Source organism: Hetaerina americana, unplaced genomic scaffold (assembly GCF_022747635.1).
Source record: "Hetaerina americana unplaced genomic scaffold, ioHetAmer1.1.p SCAF_32, whole genome shotgun sequence".
NCBI classification, from domain to species: Eukaryota; Metazoa; Arthropoda; class Insecta; order Odonata; family Calopterygidae; genus Hetaerina; species Hetaerina americana.
The window spans coordinates 4,901,467-4,919,271 of NW_027286897.1; the positions used below are offsets into that span (position 1 = coordinate 4,901,467).

General features: G+C 37.2%; 1 protein-coding gene across 1 annotated transcript; it reads right to left on the reverse strand.

Annotated features, from left to right (window-relative positions):
• LOC139691301 (luciferin sulfotransferase-like) lies at positions 1-16,829 on the reverse strand. Its single transcript, XM_071589063.1, has 6 exons — positions 16,176-16,829; positions 5,384-5,483; positions 3,375-3,549; positions 2,280-2,400; positions 2,086-2,180; positions 1-669 (listed from the first exon to the last, which is right to left on the reverse strand). Exons 1-6 carry the CDS (start codon positions 16,396-16,398, stop codon positions 361-363), a joined length of 1,023 nt encoding a protein of 340 aa, XP_071445164.1. The 5' UTR covers positions 16,399-16,829; the 3' UTR covers positions 1-360.
• Between the last annotated feature and the right edge of the window lie 976 nt (positions 16,830-17,805).

Genomic DNA, 17,805 nt, shown 5'->3' on the forward strand with positions numbered 1-17,805 from the left:
AATGAAGATGGCTCATTGCCAAACTTCATATTGAATATTTTACTGTTGGTATATGATTCTCCATTTTGTTAGCTCATTATTTATTAATATAAAGATTTTCAAGAGAGTTTTATACAGTTTGTTAATTGTAAGAGTATTTACAATTTGGGGTAATGTTACATGAATACATTTACAGATCATCAGAAAAGACATTGAGGAGTCATGAGAAGAAATATGTACAAAGTATGACTGTATAATTTGTGACATGATTATTAATTTTGTTTTTTTTTTGTTTTTAAATAAACTCCTTCACAAAAATTTGAAAAAATCTATAATATACAATCCATACTAGCGAAAATAAAATTTCAGATTTTATCCCTTTCAAAATTTTTTCCAAACAGATATCCCAGTTTCCTTTTGATTTTTTTCTACCCATTGATCAAATCGATCACTGAGTTCAGGTCCCATGGCAGATTTCCATCCTCCAACCTTCCCCTGCCGTATGAAGCTACCATTTCTGTCAATTAAGTTTGCTGCACGGTTTACTTCGATGGCAAACTCATAGTTTGTTGCTTTGTTGTTTTTCATTGACTCAAAGCTGAGGTGAGTGCAGAGGCTAGCCATATCATCAGGGTTGAGAGGCTCTTTTCCAAGGAATGATACCACTTCCCTTATGACTGATGGTAGATCCTGAAAAGAATAATATATTTTCAAGCTGCTGAGAAGTAATGATCACAAGTGAATACCTTAATCCCAATATAAATCTGGTATTATTGGTATAAACATTTAATATTCAAAGTCAAAAATACTGGGGAAATCTCAGGCTCCCCTGGGGCCATTAAGGTGTCCTGGGTAATGTGAATGTGTATGCCAAAAACATAGGTTGCACATAGTGAGGAATGGCCTGAAGTGCAAGTTGCGACATTTAAGTTCTAACTTTGATGAGGGTTAAACCACACAAGTAGAGGAAAGGGATGATTATCTACTATTTCTTGCAAACACTAAAAAAATAACATTTAAAATATTGAAAGTGTTTCTCACTCTAGTAGCAGCAATACTAACCCTGAGCTCTACACAGTGCAGCCATCTATGTCATACATTCTTAAAGAGTAACTTCATATTTTAAGCTTGGCCACATTATTCAATATATCATATTCCCAGTCTTAAGAAAAAAATATTGGGTGACCTTTGAACTTGAATGCACTTCATTTCATTAAAGTTTTCACCTAGGTCCCTCAAGTTGGTCACCAAATACAGTTACCTACTGGGGTCTCTTGCCTCAGTGAGGAACATTTGATCATTTAAACAAAAGTTTATGATGAATCATTAAACAGAAATAATACTGATGGCTGGTTTTGCTAAGGGAAATAAGGTCAACCAACTACTCCACTATTATAAAGGCTTTTTGAGTGGCTAATACTTTCCCTGACAGTACTCATGCTCATTCCATAAAATGCATGCCTGTCCACTGCAAATATCTGACCTGTATTAATGTACTATATTATTTCATTTTTGAATGTAGCAACAATATCATCTTGTTTCATCCAGTTTCTAAAGGAACAAATTAGTCCCCTAATACAGAACCCTTGATTTTTGTGACATGAAGGGCTTAGTGAAAGGTAAGCTTTAACCACATCCCTTGAACCAAGTCGTAATTGACTACTTTGATGAATTTTTTTTGCTCCAACTAAAAGCAGTTAAAATTCCTCTCTAATTCTGCGGATTGGCACAATCAAAATGCCTGTCAAATTTCAGCTGAAGTAGTTTTAGCTTTAAGGCAATAAGGCTAAGATGATAGAGATAGCAAGGTGTGCTCATATGCCTTAGGTAGAAAATTGATTTTGACCTATATATATATTAGGCTAGAGATTTTTAGAGAGAAAATTCGAGCTATGAATGTAATATTCTTTTTTTGCTAAAATAAAATACCTCTTCAGCTATTATTTACCTGTTATCTTACCAATGGCTTAATTGACCAGTAACTATGTGACATTTCATCTTCATTAGAATAGTGAAAATGTCATACCTGATAGAGAGCGTGAATGTAATTGGGTAGGAATCATTAAAATGTAATATTTATATACAGTGAAATTATAGTATATTTACCTTTTTCATATCTTCATAGGTGAGAAATAAGATGTTTTTATCATTTCTATGCTCCCAGAATGATCGAACATGATCCCAAAATGGTGAATAATTCACTGTAAATAGGAATATGAGTTAGGAATATTTTATAAATTTAAATGTTTTGTCCTCTAGATATTCAGATACAGATACCCATTAAAATAAACTAGACTCACAATTATCTCCAAGGAATAGCTCACAAAAATCCTGAAAACTTCCATTGTAGCCTTCCATTAACTGACAGTGGTGGTAATATGATACACATGTATCTTTTGGATTTCTTGCAACATATATCACCTTAAAAGTAAAGAAATTGACCATTATTGGCATTTACATAGGTTCTGTCAAAAATATCCAATGGAAACACCTAATGTAGGACATTCATTACATGTATTCAAAGCATTTCAACTATTCTTAATACAGGTAGATCTCTCAATAGTTTCAGCCTCAACTTTGTGGAAGTTCATTTTAATAAATGAAAAAGAAACACTTTGTTCCAATCCACCACTTTATTTCAGGTACGACTAGTTTTGACGCTACGGCGTCATCCTCAGGTACGTGAAGAAAAAGGGAGGAGGATGGACAAGAAGGAAGAGTTTGAGATCCGGAGAGCAATGAAGAAACATCCTTTACTCAATGACATTCTGTTTGAGAATGTATCACCTCTCCTGGAAGCCTCCCTAGCAATAACAGAAAAACAGAACCTCTCACCCCTTCCCCCTAACTCCCATTGACTCCTAACCCGTACCTTTATCCCCATTAGCCATTGACTCAAATTATACCGACCAATGAAAAAAAAAATTATCTCAATAGTTTCAGCCTCCTGTACCTGAGGATGACGCCGTAGCGTCGAAACTAGTCGTACCTGAAATAAAGTGGTGGATTGGAGCAAAGTGTTTCTTTTTCATTTATCAGGTAGATCTCCTTTGTACTTTTATATATGTAAGTATAAATGCTAAAAATATATCATGTGCATAATTACGGAGTAATACACAATCTCTTCATGTAACATATTTAAGTCTTAGTGATGTCTTTTTCACTTTATAAAAATATTTTATGCATCACTGCCTACCAGACCTTCCAAATCCTAGAATTGTTACTTATAACATTACCAATATGATTTGTAATTCAGCAACACAACAAATAGAACTTTTTGAATCAGATTTCAGCACAAAATGATGAGGGCATTTGAAATAAATTTACATATTATCTGACTTAAGAGTTGTTTCTCTTTATTAAAAGTTAGTCCTGCAAGCTGTAACCTAACTTACTTTTGGCTTCTTTGTATGTATTTGTTCTGGTAACAAGCCCCAGGGCAGATGTGTCTTGATGAAACGTTGTCCTTTGAAATCATTCACAAATTTCACTGAGTCTCTGATAAAATCAGGAAGGGGAAAGTCTGGCCTGTCCTTCAAAAACTCTTCGTAACTAAATAGCGGGGAATGTCTGAAAAAAGAAAAAAATATTATTATTTATAAAAAATGAAGTCAATAGTATTGTTGGATAATTTTATTTCCTGAATGATCTCTCATTTTTCTGAGCAATAAAGTGAAGAAAGATGTGAGAATCTGTGTACAACTGTAATCGCAAAAATAAATCGTGGAAAAGCCTCAGGATAATGGACACAGTACTTAGTTTTTCTACTACCAAAGAATGATGAAAATAAAATGGATATATGGAGTAACTAATGAAGAAGTGCTTTGAAGATGGGGCGAAGAGATATTCATCTGAAGAGAGAGAGAACAGGGAAACTGTTTGGAGATATCATGGGGCATGATGGCTTACTGAAAATTACCGAGGATGGAAGCAAGCAGGGGAAAAATTATAAAAGAAAGTCAAAGGAGCAGCAAGTCTCAGGAGCTATGAGAAGAAGTTAGCATAAATCGTCAAAGCAGGAGCTATAAAAGAATGAAGAGATTGGCAGGAAACAGAATAGTTAGGAGACCTGCTCAAAACAAATCCTCAGACCTGTGATGAAGATGAATTGTTTGTTCATAATTTTCAATATTTGATGATTATTCAGTCGGAACCAACGAGCATAAGTATGATTCTATTATAAATGAATCGTGATACACAAGATACACAAAAAATTTAATCAGTAGAAATATCTTAAAAAAGATTGTATTCATTGCAGCACATAGCTGATGACCATTCAGAATAGCCAATTTTCCTTTAAAGTGGAAGTGACACTGGGATAAGTATGTGATGTCCCAAGGGGACTAAGGCCTCAATGTTCTAGGTATGCTATTTTTCTCAATATACTACATTGTTGAATACTTTTTGGGCAGATCTTGTATTTATTTCTTTTACATTGTGTATGCGAATCGTGGAAGCATGCTAAGTTAGTTGTTAGTTCTAAGTTTGGTTTATACAAGATGCGAAGCTTAAACATTCATTTTCATCTTAAATAGTGATCTATGTATTCCTTATGCAAAGGATATCCCTTTTAAAGACTTTTTAAGATTGGTAAAGTCCCTCAATGTAATTTGTTTTTATTTTTAGGTTTTAGATCATGTAACTGTTCCAGGATTATGTCACATTCACAAAACCAAGTGAAAACTTCTATGAAAAGATATTATATTTAATTACTATTTTATCTGTTTTATGTAATCTATGTTTATTATTCTTTCAGTTTGAATGTTTAATAATTTTATTCCATTCTCTAGATCAACACATGCATTAACAATATAAAATAGTGATTTCAGGAGATACACACAGTGCTTAAGCCTCCGCAAACATGGCATTTTTATTGCATACATTTGTGCTTACTACTACAAAAATATCAAAGAGATCCCTTGTGAAAACTCATCTCCTTTTAATCTGCTCCTAGCTCATTTATATGGGGAACTATGGCCATAAGGCTAGACTTTGTTTGAGAGTTTATGAGTGTATACGTAAAAACTTTCTGGATCAAACTCTCCAGAGTGATATATTGAAATAAACTAAGCCATTGGAGGATGCAGTGCTTCTATAGGTATACACATTTAATTCTGTTTTTGTTAAATGTTCTGTGAAAGACAGTCATAAAGTCACATTATTTTATATAATGTTATGTTATTTGTGCTTCTAGTTTTAAAATCTATGCTTTGGCTGGTTTCAGTTCAAAATCAAATTTCATATATTCATACTTTTTTTAAAGCATAGAAGACAATAAAAATTTTTTAATTTTTAGTCTTGTGAAACATTCATGGCAGTTTCATGAGGAATTAATCAAGAAATTTTCCATTAAGCACTTCTTTAACATGTAGATAAATTTTTATTTTGGCCTTTGGGTACATACTCGAGAAATGGGAACCTTTCTGGCAAAATCACAGACTTGGCTTTGTCAAAATTCAGTTCGTTGGCAATCAGCCACACCATTTCTTGACTCCATGTGGTACCTGGAAGATGAAAGAAGAGTGATTTTTAAATTTCCCTCCCTAGATTATGGCGGTTCCTGAATTTACCTCTAGGCATGGAATTATTATGGACACCTTGACTGTAATGAGTCTTAATAGAAATCTTATTGCTGTGCAACTTGGGCGTTAAGTATGTAAAAAAGTTATGATAATATCCTTTCATTAAGAATACTTAATGACTTAGTTCACTAACTCCAGTGAACACTTTTGTGAATTGAAATAATGAAGTTAGTTTTTTAATAACATTACAATATGAATTAGAGTGAAGGCAATTAATTATAATCAATCATTTGTAGGTACATTGTTATTGACAATTCAGGGACATCTGTACAAAGTTGTGTATAGAGAGTTATTTAAATGCATATTTTCTTGTCAGTGTTGATTTTTATTGGTAGAAAATTATACTTTTTAATAAATGTATTTAACCATCTTAAAAACTCCTTTGCTCTGGCATCAAGCAAAGGCCTTTGTATAAGATGGTAGCCCCTTTAGGAACACCCTTGTTAAGAAACTTTTCTCATTGTTCCCAGCAAAAACGGGCAATCGTAGAAAACTCTTTGTGTTATTATACTAATTTTTTTATGGATAAATTTGCAACAGCTGGGTTAATGGGAAATAAATGTAAAGATTGCAAAAAATTACTAAGGCCTAGAAATTATGAATAAATGGCCTAGGCTGGATTCTAAATCTAATATTTTATGAAATAGAATTGTTATATCCATAAAATTGTTCAAAATACCTAAAATATGATGTCATAATGTAATTATCTAAGTAATAACCATTTATAAATGGATGAAATATTATTAATGAAGGTATCTATGACATTTGTTGATGGAAAGTTGATTTTTTTCAAATTGGAATTAACATCAGATTTAATAATGGAACTTTTAACCTAAAATACTGCCAGTTGTTATATGTGATAAAAAATTTAACTCAAAACGTTTAATTTTGAAAATACACGCTTATTAAAATCAATGATCCAACTTCAGATACCATTCAGATAAGCAAAGAGACATATTTCTATCATATCCACAGCTTTTATATTACAGACATTTATACCAAAAAATTTACGAAATATTATTATAATTTCACTGCTCCTAAATTGTTCCTTCCAGTCGGCCCACTACACTCTCCTTCCTTCGAGAACAGGAAGGGATTTTTTTAAACTATGGAGGGCCTTGAACGAGCACAGGGAGAGGATACTACTTATACGCACTCTGAATTTCAATGCTTTTGAGTTAATTTTGTGGAAAACTTGGTCATGAAAACTCTCGATAGGAGTCCTCAAAACAAGGTGATTAATGCCGTGTTTAATTTAAGTTATTGAACTGGCGAAGAACAGACATGCATCTCTACAACAATTTCGGAACGCTGGAAAATGTCAAAGAGGCAATGACGAGGTGCCTTCCTGTACACGTCTTCCAGGTAGCGGCGTATCCCGACTGGTAGAGGGGCTGGTATCCATATGCCTGTATTAGGTAGTATGTTATATCGTCATTATTTAGGTATTGAAATGAAATGAAATTATTGACTATGTAATTCCGCACACTTCATTTAAAAACACGACCCAGGTTTCGACGTTGAACGTCAATTGGATTCATAAAATTGGATCACCATGGGTTAATAATTACAAATTCAATAATTTTATTTCAATATGTTATGCAAATTCCATAAAGTTACGCCGGAGACAACGAATTGTTTAGGTAGTTTGTACCGTTTATGAATAAAGAAATTTCATTCCAAAAAACAATTGATGCATCTCGAGTTATAGGTTTCCACAACGCTGAGTCATGCCCGTGAATTTCTCAATGAACTTAGTCCGGAGCAACTCAGGAGTGGTAAGTCGAGTCATATTTAAGTTGTTATTGGGTAAATGCTCACCATGAGTTACCACGTGTACAACTCTAAATAATTTACTGTGGTGCGGGAACTAAATATATACATGGGGACGGAGAAAGTAAAATCCTGAATTCGAAACATGGTATCGCATCTTAAATCCACCAACATTAAAAATATATAAATTATTTTAAATGATTTTTAAACCCATTCAAATAATTGGACGACGGTACTGATCAACTTTTGCAACGAATACTCTTCAGTTGAGTATGTGTAATAGCTAAAACCTCAGGTCTTACTTGCTTGTCAGGTCATACTTACTTGTCAGTGCCCGTTAAAGTTCAAGAAAAATTTAAGCTGAAATTGTGGCAACCTTAGAATTTTCTGTAACTTCATTACGGGTTGCTTGCCGCCAGGCTACATACTGACAGTCGAGCTCATTAATGGGATAAGAAATTAATCTTTACGGCGATAAGAATCCAAATATGGAAAATTATGAGCATTCACTTGCAGGCAACAATACAAGCCCAAGAAAATGGATAAGACGACAAATAAACGATAACTATACTCGTACTGTTTTAAATGATATTCTCCTTAGTCAATTGCGAGACTTAAGTAGGTGAGTTGGGTGATATTTTTGTCGGGTTGACTACCGAAGACTCCACCCAAGATATGATATCAAGTGCTCAGCAACTAATTATGACGTTCTGTACCACGTATACGTATTTATACCACTGTAAACATTTGCATTAAATGGCGATGCTTGACCAATTGCCAGCAAAGATGAAGTACGAAATGTTATTATATTTGCAATCAACTTGGCTATCAACAACTAGCAGATTTTTAAGAATTTTTTTATGGAGTCTGTCTGGTTAAAGGGAATGATATAATGGATAGTTATGTCCAAAACCTTATTGTTGCACGTATGTTTTGTTTCTCCGGGACAAGATTGGCCCCTTTATTGACTCCCTACATTATGTAATGTATTCCAAAGCAATGACCATGTATGTAACTCAAATTAAACTCAATCGAATATATTGTATTAGTCACCTATGCTGCGGTCACGAGGGACAGCTCTGCTTTTTTTTCAGGCGGGGAAATTGGCAGACCTGGCAATTCAATATTTGTTGAGCATTTTATTCATTTATTATTTTCATTAATTCTCAAATTTATTGTCATAGGTTCTGTAAGGATTGCACAATAAGTTAGGGGGAAAATATGTGAAGTTGGCTTACGCATAATGTAAACGATACTTTGCATGAACACAAATTAATTTTTTAAACATTTTTTTATTCACAATGACCAGGAAACACACTATGACTTATAATAATTTGTAAGTGACTAATAGTAACTTACAAATTATTCGATATGAATGATTGAGCCAAAGTCATTATTTTAGTATCTTTTGGAATGACTATTCAGGGAAATCGTGTGTTTAAGCCTATGGCCAGGAATGGAGTTTGTTTAAACACAAGAAACGCTCCGCTATTTATGACATTGTGTCGCTCTTGACTTAATCCATGTTCGCATCGTTCGTCGTGTTTTTATTGTGGGGATGTAAGTATTTTTCCGCCCGTTTTTACATTTTTAGTTTTCCGTCCATTGAAGTATCTAGTGCCTCCGAAGTTAACAGTCAGTAAGTCTCGAGCGGTTCTTGTTATGAGACTAGTATGCATTTCTTCGAGCATTTATAGGATTGTTTACGTGTGCGAAGGACTATTTGTCGCAGTCAAGCAGTCGACACGTGCGCGGAAAATTATGTACCGCTCGCTCCTTTTAAATTTCTGTTGAGTGATAATTTCCGCTGTCGAGAGAACTCTTTGAGGCGAGATATAGTCCGCTCGTGCACTAATTTCTGTGTGAACGCATGCACGTCCGCGTGTCACTCGCTATCTTTGCCTTCGCGCGGGGTAACGAGAGCCTAGGAGACCAGGCGCATATCAATCTAGCAAAATAGATAGCAATCTATCAACGACCGACCTTATGCTTCCCAGGAAAGATTACGTTAGCTCATAGGCCGTTTGAATGTCACTGAGGGGGAGGGGCTGGAGGGGGGTGACTGAAAGGGACCGGAGGAAGGGAGTGAGAGACTGCGGGCACATTTCAGATAACCTTTTAACTTTGTGGGGGTGGCGTCATTAAATCCTAGGATATTTAAGAAGGAGATCACAAATATGGAATATCGTAGAACTACATTTGACTTAAAATTAAGTGAATTACGTTCCTACTTTTATTTTAACATAAAATAAATTGTTGACATCTTCGCCGTGATTGTTTATGGAAATCAAAGGAAATTCATTCATATTTCCGCCAACATCCAGAGATTCCTAAGAAAAGAGGGTGTCTCTCTATAACCATGGAGAGTCGTGATAATATTTTCTTTGCTTAATCGAGTAACTGAGCGCTTTATGAGTAGCGGTTATTTTGTCTAAAAATTAATTAAATTAATACCACTTAAGGCATTGCAAAGGTGTGTCGCAGGCAAAGGGATATAGGGTCACCAAACATCTAAAATTTCAATACGTATTCATTAATATACTGGTAATTTTTCATAATCACAACTGAGTCGGATATTTTATGGTTAAATTAATGTCAATCTGTCAATGTTTCGATAAATAAATAAATGGCGATGATTTGAAATAAGGAATACTCCAGATCGACTCAGGTGCTACGTGGAGATGAAATAGGTGGCATAGCGTGAATTAAGTAATGAAGGAAAATGGAAAATGCTTTATTTACTCAAACATAAGCCCCAACGCAATAACGTAAGTCCCTAAAAGCTGCAAGTTGATTTAATAGGGAAAGAGAAAAGCTAACCTCGGCACGGCGTGTAAAATTCACGCATTAGGGGAGCAAGAGGAGCAATTCCTTTCCCTGTACCACCTGTGGTTTCCTGGGGTGATTTGGTATCCGAAAAACCACACAGCTTGGGTGAAACTGAGGGTGAGAGAGACATCACGCAGAATCGAACTCGAGCTATCCGGGTCAATAGCGCAGCTTTCTACACACTGAGCTACATTACCCTCTTAATGAAGGCAGCTCAACTGTAAAATTAGCCCACATGCGAGAGCCAGAAGCGGACCTAGAGAACCTCTAAAGAGGCGGAGAAATTTAAATATGAAATCAATGATAATTTTTAAACCTCCTCTTCTACAAAGGAAGCTGAATATCATGCTAGATTTAATCTAACCGAACTGATTTAGAGAAGGCCACACATCCTTCAGGTGCTACTTTTATACTCGCGATCCAAGAGGTATCGCACAAATAAATTACAAGTACATTAATTGTTAAACCTACATTATAACGATCGATTTCACAGGAGATTTTAGGAGGGGCAAAAAGTAGGTTGGCGAGAGTTTGAGAGGGGGGGATCGGACGACTTGGGACGGCCACCCTCTGCACCCCTGCGATGTAGACAGACAACGAACAGGGTGCCTGCGTTCCCGTGGGGAGCGGAGAGACGGCTGGCGTCAAACGAATGACGTAGGAGACCCTGCTAGAGAGTCGCATTCGTCAAGGCTTTGCGAAACTCTAGGCTTCTTTATCGCAATACTCATTAGTTTTTTCTTCTCTCTCTTCCCTCTCTCCCCCCTTCCCACCCACCCTTCCCGCTTCGACAGCTTTCCAAGCGCGCGAGAATGATTCGCCTCGAATGCCATTCTCTCTTCCCCGACTCCGGCGTCGTGCCGGGGAAAAAATAAGAGTGGTTTAAATTGCGATGAGAAAGGATTCGGGTCTCAGGAATCCGCAGCACTCACAAGCCTCCGAATAGAAAAGAAATAAATTCGCATTTCCCTGCGGCGGATGTCATTTGTTCCGCTCGAATTTCGTTATTTCTGAACAGTAGAAGTTTCTTTACTATAATTACTATATTCGTAAGTGGAATGTTAAATGTATATGCGTAGCGAACCAAAAACGAATTCAACTCAAAATTGTGGGGAAAAACACTTTTCAGTTTTCGATTTAGAGGGAAACCGAAATTTAAATGAGACTTATGGTTTAACAATTCACCAAAATCAAAGATTTATAAATGAATTAGATGATAATAAATATATATTTGCAGAAATGCAAATAAAATCCTAATGCAGAAAATATCATTGAAGCTAAGTCTTTTCTTTTAGCGGAAAATATCTGGCTTGTTTATTTACAGTCGAAGTGCCTCTACGAAAAAAAATACTCTCGTTACATTTTCCGATGCCCTCTGATGTGAGTTGGTTTACGTAACATCTTACGTACGTAGATTTTCGTCATCGTTTTCCCGAATACTTTTATTACAGTTCGAGAAAAACATTCTTTCCCCATAACTCGCTCTGCTTGAACGATGACCAAAACACAGGCTTTCACGATTGAAGAGACAGTCATATTAACTTTCTTCCCTCTTATGGAAATATTCAATGTTAGACGAAACACTTTTAGTGTAAACATAAGTTGGTGTGTGCAGCTGACTTCTGTAGCAAAATGGAGAATAATAGACGAGATAGACAACAAAAAATATCAGTATACCAGTTTTTCATCGGTGAACTTACATCCATTCCGTAAAAAAATGCAATACATATGTAATAGTTGGAAATCTAGTGATGTTTTTGACATTCATGGGTTCTCTTTAGTGAAATCGTAACTTTCCTTCAACTGAGGATTGATTCGATTCTATAAAATAGTGTCCGTAATGCATCACGCGAAGATATTTCGGTATTATTAATTTATAAACGGTAGTTGTGACTCGGCATTTTCCTCAACCTTTCCGAGATTTCACTTTCGGTGGAAGAAACGACAAGCTCAGGGGGATGGCGAAGACCGGTCCAATCGTAAGTCGGTGATATAAGAATAAGGCAGACGCGCGAGCACTGTGCAAATGCGTTAAGCTTAAAGGAAACTGTAGGTTCAGAGAGCCATATACGGCGTCGACAAATCAAATTTGCAGCGTCCTTAATGCCATAAAATGTTACATCTTGGGAACTGCAATTGACGTTGAATTCTCGTAGATTACTATTTATCTGTTGGATTCATTATGAAAGTCCCTCTTGAAAATAAAATGAAAACCCAGGCCTAATTATAAAACATTTCCATCCCGATATGCATTCTACGGCAGCCAATTTACCTAGCTAAAAAGGTAATGTACCCAAGCCTACTTGTGTGGAAGTAAGAAAAATGATCGAATTGATTTGTTGGGGAAAGGGGTAAGTTTTGAGTGTAAGGTTTCTATAATAATTTTGATGAGCAAGGGAAAATACGCCACAAAAGGTTTTGCTTAAAAAATGTCCTGGAATTTCTAGACCGTTTGATGATTAGACGTACTTCAACATCACCTTTTCTGGGGAAAATATAACGGTGCATTCGAAACCCAGATATCTCATTCTCCAGCCATTTGCTATGCCCCAATGCTTATAATTACACCGGTGCCTTGCTCCAAATCATTGGCTACTCAATGGTCTGGAAGGTTTCTTCTGTTCTTATGGAACTTTCATTTCTGGAGAAGTTAACTCGATTATTACCTCTTGAGAAGACATTGTTTCACATATTCATATTCGATGAAATCAATTAACGAGCTTGGCAACAAATCGATAGAGGATTATAAGGGAAAATCCCTCGCATTGTTACGGAGAGAGAAATTATCTGCTACTCGCCTGGATATAGGATTTGGCGGAACTTTTTCTATGGAATGAAAATATGCTATGACAGTCAACTATCAATTATCTACCATTCAGAAAGACTCTAAAAGTGCGGATAATGCGAAATGGGAAAGGTCAAAACATTAGACAATATATAAGGTGGAATTCGTGAATTTCAAACAAAAATATTCAACTGTCGCGTAATTTTACGCTGGATGATTATCGTGAGTTGGTTGTTTGATTATTTGTTCAATTTTTTTTAGCAGATATTGAACTACTTAAGTTGAGGCAGTCAGTTCTTTTCTCTGCATGAAAAGCTTACCCATAATAACCAAGTTGTACTCAAATATTTTTTTCACACATTCCTATGCGTACACTTTTTCGTTTCAGTCACATCCAGACGACTCATGCACCGGCTTCCGTAGATTAGGCCTTTGCTGTTTTGTCGTCTTTCTTAACAAATTGTACCTCTTGGTGGTGAGGGTAGAAACAACAGCAGTCACCCAAGTTTTTATGAGCCACTCTCTCCTTTAAACCCATGTGGTCGTCCTGCATGCATGCCCTCCTCCGTGTTTCTGATATAACCGATTACATCATGCTCAAACCAGTGTACCATACATCTTTCACAGCAATATTTCCCCTTCCCATTCCTTCTTTTTCCTTTCAATCCTATTTTCCTTTTCATCGCACTGTTTTCCTTTGTAAGCTCCGTATATTGCTCTGCGCGGTCGTAAAAATCTACCCGGGATGTGTACTTAAGAGCGAATTCTTAAGCGTGTTTTTTTTTGGGAAACTCGATATCGTTTCTCCCTCACAACTCTTGGAGGCACGTGCCCTACCTGATTGGGGCACAGAACAAGGTTACACAAAGCCCACTTAATGAATATACCCATTCTTGGGGGCGGGAGGGGGTGTGGGTACGGGGAATGACTTATTTCCGTCCGCACAATTCCGTAAACAAATCGAGATTGTGTTGCGTCTAAATAAAGCTCTCTTAAGCGTCTGCGAAAGCGAAAGCAATTATTAGGACAGGGCATGGTTTTTCAAACGGTAATCCAACCTGTTTGTCGCAATAATAACCTCTGCGAATTTCGAATTTTTCGGAACGGTCGTTGAACCTAAATTTTCATTCCCAGTCAAACCCTTCCGGCTGGAACGAGCGGGGTGCTCTCATTTCCAAAGCAGGGACACACGAGCGACTAATGTGACCCAATTATTGCCGAGGCCACACCTCAACGCGCGCACGCACAGACACACACATACCTCGGCCTTGGTTAAGGCTAAATTTTGATGAAAATTTGCTCGTGAAAATCTGGGGCACCGATATGTATTTCAATTTTTACTCAGGCTGAGGGAGGGGAAAATCGGAGCGAAAGTATTTACCGTTAAGTTCGACTGGCAGCTCATTCATCAGCTTATTCATCAATGATTTCCAGAAGAAAATTTTCATCTAAAACTACATTGAAATATGGAGTGTTGATGAACTGCGACGCTTACGGAAACCTAGGTCAGCGGGAGGAAATTTAAATAGCATTGAATGAGTTGGATGGCGTCGGTTCGTCCTCATCTCAATTTATTTTTTTCTAACAGCCAATCACCATGGAAACAAGATGTTATAACTGGGCCCAGATTAAAATATAAGCTGGATCATGATAGGATAAAGCAATACTTTTCCAGCCAGCGGCAAAAAAATCATTAGCTATGTGATTTTATGTTATTGACAACATTGCGTTTCGCAAGTAGGCGAATGGCCAAGTGGCGTAATGCTTTAAAATGATGTGAAGTAAACATTGACGAAGTGATTTTCCTTCAAAAATATAATTCAATCTTAGATAACGAGAATCGTAAATTTTACCCAATATGATTTACTATTATTTCATCTTACAATTTTTGATTGTTTTTCGCTTCCAAAATCTCTACTCCTTCGGTCACTTGTTGACCGAGGGAGGAGAGAAAAATAATTGCTCAAAGTGATTTTGCATTTGTTTTCATGACGCGAAAAGTACTCTTCTCTACTGTTCCCCAAGGTTCCCGAGCCATTTCATAGGCGTTTTGTCCCCAAGGTAACGTTCCGATTCGCAATTCCGGATCATTCTTAACTGTTCTCGACTTGAACTTCTCGAACGCATATTTTTGGACCTCGAGAGTTGCTGAGTTACGGAGATTGTTAAATGTAGGCTCGGACCCCGGAGCACCATGGTGTCGCACTTTTGAATACCTTGAGAGGTGGGTTGCGTGTCAAGAATAGCAACCGATTTTAATGAGGGCAGTTGACTTCTCCGTCGGGCGTTGTATTTCCTCTCGCGACCGTTATCTCCCGAATGGATACCGAAGTATTAACGCCCATATCTTATTTGACGACGGGTGCCAAAAATGCATATCAACGCTCAAGTTGACTACGCACTGCTTCACGCTGAATTTAGAAACAAATAACGGCGACTGGCAATCGGCTGAATAAAAAGTCAAGTGATCAACACGCATGAAACAGATTATCCAGGATATACTTACATGGCTTTGGGAAAAAAGTGTCACATTTTGTTATGGACATATAAAATCATTGGAATAAACAAAAATTGAGTAAATGGAATTTTGAGGAGTACCGACCTCAGGCCTTATTTCGTACCATATACACAAGGAATCCAAGACAAGGCAGTACTCGGCACCACCACGTCCATGCCCTAAGAGGGATCCAAACCCGCGACCTGCCGGCGAATCGGGTTAGCCATTGATATATAAACGATCTGATTTATGCGACCAAGAAAAATAAATTTGCGCTCGTTAGATAGGCAAAGAAAATTATTGGGAAAATATCAATGAAGGAACAAGCTAATTAAACTTCTTCTCCGTTAGTACAACAAGAGAACTCCTTTAACGGCAAATCTATTTTAGACCGTCTTACGAAGCGAAATAGCTCGCTAACCTCATTCACTTGGTAAATAAATTCCATCGTCAAATAAAAAGAAGAAACATTTGCACACTGACCATTTCTGTAACACAACTTCTAAGCTGGATGTAGGTTTTCATCGGGTCTCACCAATGGTACCTTTCAATATCGGACTTTGCCACCTATTGAACCCGCCCGAAACGCGATTTGTCAAAAATTATCCAACTTATTTGAGCACGTGAACCGACGGTGAGCGATTCCCTGAGGTCCTGAGTCAGGGTTTGGCGGGTCATGAGGGAGGGAGCGAATGGGAGATAGGGGAAGAAAATAAGAAGTTATCCTCACCTGTTTTGGGATAAGACACCACCCACACGTCGTCCTCCTTCACTTCAGTGTTCCTTATCCTGGGCTCGAAATTCTTGTAGTAGGACGGAAGGATGATCCCCTTCTTGTTCGCGTAACCCTTTCCCACCCTGACGTACCCCTCGCGGAAGGAGGACGTGAAATCCTTTAGCAGCAAGTCGTCCAACTTGTTGCCACCGGTGACATTTTCGATAAGGGGCGCCATTTCGCCTCGGTTGGTTCTTCCACCCGTGAGTGCTCGTTTCTCTGTCACTGGTTCCCAGCGGTGCTCTCTCTCCCCCGATTCTGTGGGCGAACCTTCCTCCTCTCGCCGTGAAAAACGTCGACTGAAGAGCTCAGAGAGGGTGTCGGACGGGGAAGACGGAAGGCCCTCCCCGACAGCTTTCCTCGCGAGAGTACAAAGGCCACGGGTTCCCCGTGTGGGGCCGCGAGGAGAGGGAGATGGAGGGAGAGAGAGAGAACGTGGAGGGAAGGTCGGTGCCACACACTCGTTCGACAACCAATCGCACGACTGGTGGATTAGGAGATGGGAAGGGCAGAGGACAATGCGAGAGGTATAGAGAAAAAACAAAGGTGTCGAGACAGCGAGGAAGGAGAGGAGTTTCTTCCGGCCTAAATCCTTTTGACGTAGCCTCCGAAGCGATGCTAACAGCACAATAAATGACTTGAAATGCCCATGAGTGATTTTTATACCCCTACCCGCCGGAAAGATAAACAAGCCATGGATGGAGAAGGTAGGAAGGTGAGGGGAGGGGCTTCGTGGAATGTTCACTCATTCCGGTGAATGAGAAGGAAAGAATGATGGGACATTAAAGATTGTTTTAGCCATTCATCACATCATACTGCTTCATTTTTTTGCATGCCAGAGTAATTCGTGGAATTAATGAAATGTTTCAAGTGAATCTGTTGAATTCGGAACGACATAGCATTGATAATTACATGAATAAATAAATAAATACATATATATATATATATATAATAAATATAGATAGATATACATACACACGCATATGTACATGTTTTTCTGTATAGCACACTGTCTCATCAATTGGAAAATTAATCAAAGGCGCAAAAAGGAAATGAATATCTCACAGTTCGAGGCGATTTATACTACCAAAAAATTTTACATGCCATACGGTATATCTCGGGGTGGAATTGAAATAAAAGTATTTGCAATAAGTGTTAATACTTAATGCTCTGAAATATCAAATTTAGGAATTTATAAAACTAGATGCATTTTTGTGCGAATATTAAAAATCCTATGAATATAAAAATACAAACAACTTAAGGACCATCATTTATATTTTGGTTCTTTTTCTAACTTGTAGCTTATTAAACGTCATTCAAGTCATATCTAAGACGTTTATCCAAAAAATGTTGAATGTACATTTACTTTCATTTAAGGAAGAACATATTTTCTTATATTTTCCCACCAATTATACCAAATTACAGGAGCATTTCTTTACCTTTATTATATTTTTTGAAACACCTTCAATAGCGCGTCATTATAAACTAAAAAAACTATTTATCCTGGTGCAATCATTAAACAATAAGTTATTGCCTATATATTGAATATTTTAAATAAAATAAAGAATCCTATTTCGCCAAATAA

Excerpts from the sequence above, each read along its gene's own strand:
- LOC139691301 (XM_071589063.1), bottom strand. The coding sequence starts at position 16,398 with ATGGCGCCCCTTATCGAAAATGTCACCGGTGGCAACAAGTTGGACGAC. Across the intron at positions 3,550-5,383 it reads GAAAGGTTCCCATTTCTCGA|ACATTCCCCGCTATTTAGTT; the intron begins GTATGTACCCAA and ends TTCTTTTTTCAG. Across the intron at positions 2,181-2,279 it reads GCTATTCCTTGGAGATAATT|TGAATTATTCACCATTTTGG; the intron begins GTGAGTCTAGTT and ends TCCTATTTACAG.